This window comes from Cariama cristata, unplaced genomic scaffold, assembly GCF_000690535.1.
Source record: "Cariama cristata isolate BGI_N322 unplaced genomic scaffold, ASM69053v1 scaffold33133, whole genome shotgun sequence".
Classification (NCBI taxonomy): domain Eukaryota; kingdom Metazoa; phylum Chordata; class Aves; order Cariamiformes; family Cariamidae; genus Cariama; species Cariama cristata.
Window position 1 is genome coordinate 15,083 of NW_009610695.1, and position 4,456 is coordinate 19,538.

Consider the following 4,456-nt stretch of genomic DNA (forward strand, 5'->3'; position numbering starts at 1 on the left):
CAGCCATAAGAACAAGCAAGCACGTCATACGGTCTGATCTAAGCAAACATTGCAATTTCACTGATGTAACCTGTATTTCACTATAATAATATTTAAATACCTTGCATGTCGTTCTCAGTTTTTGCCTTTCTTTCTTGATTGCTTTTTTCTGGATCTCTTTTTCCTTTTTTGCTACTAATGCTTGTTGCCTAACTTCTTCCTCCTCCTTTTCTTTTGCTAACCGTGCTGCTTCTAATTCTGCTTGTCTTTGCTGCAATCAGAAGGAAAAAAACCAAACAAAAAACCCTCAACAAAGTCACACTGTTACAGGGTCATTCAGTCATTCAGTATTAAAATGTGCTGTCTCTGGTTTTGGTGGTGGTTTGGTGATATTTTTTTGTTTGTTTGTTTTTAATGCATCAATACTTTAATGTTTGGTTTTGCAAGAATTTTGAGGGAGGTGATGAAACATATACCAGTTGGCACTAATTCAAATACTCTTTATGAGGAGCCCTAGTTTATAAATCCTGACTTCCTTTACAATGAAGATACAAAACTATATGAAATTTCCTATGTCTGCCCCAAGAGTATAAGCTTGGAAAAATGCAGTGGTCCAACATTTTCCTGCATCATTAACATCATATCTTGTAGTGCTCCAGTATTGTCTTTTAAGTCACTTTTTAGCACCTTACAGTTCTTGTTCAGTCCTGGTACTGTTTTCAGAGCCATCTTTTCCAAACTGTTAATATTAATCAAATATGTTATGTTACCTCAAAGTGTTCCATACCAGTCAACGATTCATATGCACAAGGCAAGCAGCTGTACCCATTTTATGAAAAAGGGAAGTAGGCTACAGAACTTAAGTGACTGCCTCTAAACCAGAGGAAGTGTATGCAACAACTAAACTCAATTTTAGAAGTTTTTTTTGTTTCAGATGTGTGTTCCTTGTTTTCATCTCATTCTCAAAAGGCTGTCAGTCTTGCACTGCCTGTTGCACAGGGATCAATGACAGCACATCTTTAAACTCCAATATAATTCTAACAGTAGCTTTCTGACACATCTAGAAGCTGAAGCAGTGACCAGGTGTGAATGAACTAGGGTTTTTCAATCCAAATAAAGTAGTTAACTTACTTTTTCTTTTGCTTCCTGTTCTTTTCGTTTTGCTTCTACCTTTGCTTTCTTCTCTGCTTCTTTCTTTGCCTTTTCTTCCTCCTTAAATTTCTTTATCCTGGGATCACAGCTGTATGCATTGTCTGGTGGAAGAAAGGATGCATCATGTACAGAAGAAAAACAGGAGATTTCCACTGTTAGTTAACAAGTCTATATTTAAAAAGCCCAGCAGTTTGTATGCTCACCAACAAGTGTCCTAATTCTGTTCATTTCTTCTTTTTTTCTCAATGCTCTGGCAGCTCTGTTCTGCTTTTCAATCCACCTCCTTTCATCTCGACTAAAAAGGGAAAGCGTAGTTAGTTCAGTGCTAATACCCTACAGTGTCACTCTGTTAGAAATTCATCAACAAACTTTTTTTAAAAAAGTTTCCCCACACAGATGCTCTTCTCTGAATACTGCAAAAAAAATGAAGTTCCAGGCCCCAAGCTTACGTCAAAAATGTTGTGTTAACACAGTTACATAAACCTGACAAAACAGGCTCCTTATTTGCCATTGCAGGGAATGAGATCATGGACTTAATTTCCAAAATGCAATCCACTTGACCTAACATTAAACCCAAGCAAGACAACTGAAATGTTGGTATACAGTTTAATTAAAGGGCAGCAGTATAATCAATGTCCATTATCTCCAGTTTACAGAATATAGGTCATGTCAAGTAAACCCATCTGCACAGAAAGAACACTTTCTATGAAGTACTGTGGCGCTCCAGTAAATTCATGCCAGATTCACTCCAGTAAAACAGAGCTCAGGTTAAATAGATTAAAAATTGGCGGACTAAACAACCTGAAAATATTTGTCAGTGCTGTCAAGAAAGAGACAGATTTTTAGTGGGGGGTCTATATCCTCATCCATGCAACCAAATACAGAACAATATACCTCAGAACAAAGAAAACAATCCCCATAACAGAGTAGGGGACTACTACGAGTAGATTGAAGGTTTAAAACACAAGCAACATCAACTTTGGCGAGAAGGGATAACAAGAATCATGACTACCTGAACAGAAGCTGAAATGTAGTTCTCTCTCTTAAGTACAGCATACTATGTACCATTTGTCTAAACATTTTTTAAAAAGGACACTAATGACAGGAATAAGCACAAAAAAAGAGCTATGCAAATAATTCTATAGCCTTCCAATGAGATGCCTAGAGATTAATCTGTATGATTTATGAAAAATAGAGAGAGGCTGAAAAAATTTAACAGCAGGAAAAGGCATACAAAAGGAGGAATGAATGCCTAGCTACAGCCTAAATATGGCAGTTTTTAGCCACAAAGCAAGCTAACCACTGAATCTAACTGCAAAATTGATTTCTATTCAAACTTGGAAGAAGAGGGTCATACAATGCAAGTTATGGTTATACACCTTAGACTAAATGAAAGGTTGTGTCCTGTGAAATATGTGTTAGACTAAATGATTCAGTGCTCTAGCTTAAACATTGTGTTTATAAATGTAGGAAGGACAAAAATAGAATGTATTTTCCAATGGCAACATTGAGTAATTCAGCAACTATCACTACATCAACAACTAAACAATTTTTGTTAACATCAAGCCATCAGAACTAATCTCTCCCAATTCTCTAAAGTATCACTTGTCTCAGCACAGTTTAATAAAGAGTTGGAGAGAGAAATTATACCTGCTTACTTATCCACTCTGTTCTGGCTCCAGGTTCAACCTGTGTTTGGGACTTGCGGGAACTGCAAGTCTGAACTGAAATGCACACACATTTCAAAGCACCTCAGAAACACCTCTGTGATGCAAGCAAGAACCACTTCAGTTATACAAATAAGACAAAGAGAAGCCCACAGTCAGTTCAGTTCAAGTCCATGACTGACTACTAAGCTGAGGGAGTGGAATTCAATCTCAGTTCAGCTACCTTTCTTCCTATGACTTACAGTCTAATAGGAAGGTGGAAAATCTTGCTGTATCAATCACTCAGTTTCCTGTCAAATTTCTTTTTACTTACATACCATTCTGCTTTTTCTTTTTCCTCTTCATCTAAATAGGAAAACTCTCTCCAGGAATCGAAATTATACCTAAAGTAAACAAATTTAAAAAAAAGTGAATAAAAAAAAGAAAACAAGAAAACGATTGCAAATAATCTACCTTTTTTACTATTAGGTTTTTGTAGGCAATTATACTGTTACTTACAATTTATAATACATAATTTACAATTATACTGCACCTGGAGTGATTCCACTGTGCTAAGTCCAAACGCAAGATGCTATTGAAAGTAATGATTTACATCTCTCTATACTGTAGGACAGAGTGTATTTTAGGATGAGATCAGTCTCACCAGCTCTAAATGTGTACAGTGCGGTTGTCTAAGCTCCCATTATAGGCATGGAGATATAGTGCAGTCTGTAGAGTTCAGAGAGAAATTAATTTAATCTTTATATAAGCATCTGTATTTAGCAGGTAAGTCAAGCCATAAACTCTACTGACTTTATTGGACTTTACAGACAGACCTCCATCAACTAGGGGAGCGTAAATACCTAGTGAACACCTCCACTAAAAACACAAGTTAGGTGTGGTGAACCCCACTTCCAGTGTGTGAGTCAACTTGGTTCACAGCCGCTGTGGTCACAGAACTGTCAGACTGTGAATTTACAGCTCAGATGTATTAGCTAGGAGAAAACCAGCTCAGTTTGTGGAAGGCACCAAACAGCTGTGGGGTAATTTCGTGACATTACTAGGTCAGAACAGACCACAGCCAACAACCTACATACAAAAGCATCTGCAGGCCCTTTATATCGCACATCTGGAACACTGTGAATAGAAACTGAGGTATCAGCTAACTTACCAAAATGAATAGAATGCATCTACCTCTTCAAATGATGAGTTCATGTCCCCGAGTTTAGGAACATTTTTCTTATTTGACCACCTGAAAATAAATGAATATATTCAAGAAATAATATATATAATCTTACTTCATAACATGGCACATGTTAAGTACAGAATCAAAATACCAAATCAGAGGCTCCCTCCCACCAACACAGAGGGGCACAAGGAAAGAGGAAGAGAACAGGAAAGTTCCTTCTAAACATCCTCCAGATTGGGCCTTTTCGGGAGCTCCCCCAGAAAAGCAAACTCCTCCAGCCTGAGTTTGGTGTGCCTACAAGGAGGCCTGATGGAGCACAAGCTACCTTTGTAGATACTCAATTCTCCACACACATTCTCCTGGTAGAGAAGCTTACAGACAGTGGACAAAAGGTGCTCTGTGAATAACTCGTCTCTGTGGTAGGTCACAGGAAGTTTCCCCACACATTCTAATGGAGCACGAGGGAATAACACACCCTCTGCCTCCATTC

General features: G+C 37.8%; 1 protein-coding gene across 1 annotated transcript in view; it reads right to left on the reverse strand.

The window, feature by feature from the left end:
* Positions 1-4,456, reverse strand: part of DNAJC2 (DnaJ (Hsp40) homolog, subfamily C, member 2) — a 17,774-nt gene that overhangs the window by 6,306 nt on the left and 7,012 nt on the right. The window contains exons 5-9 of the mRNA XM_009697966.1: positions 3,949-4,029; positions 3,116-3,181; positions 1,335-1,426; positions 1,111-1,232; positions 101-250 (exon numbers count right to left, since the gene is read on the reverse strand). Coding sequence (XP_009696268.1) covers positions 101-250; positions 1,111-1,232; positions 1,335-1,426; positions 3,116-3,181; positions 3,949-4,029 — 511 coding nt within the window. The remainder of the gene's footprint in view (positions 1-100; positions 251-1,110; positions 1,233-1,334; positions 1,427-3,115; positions 3,182-3,948; positions 4,030-4,456) is intronic.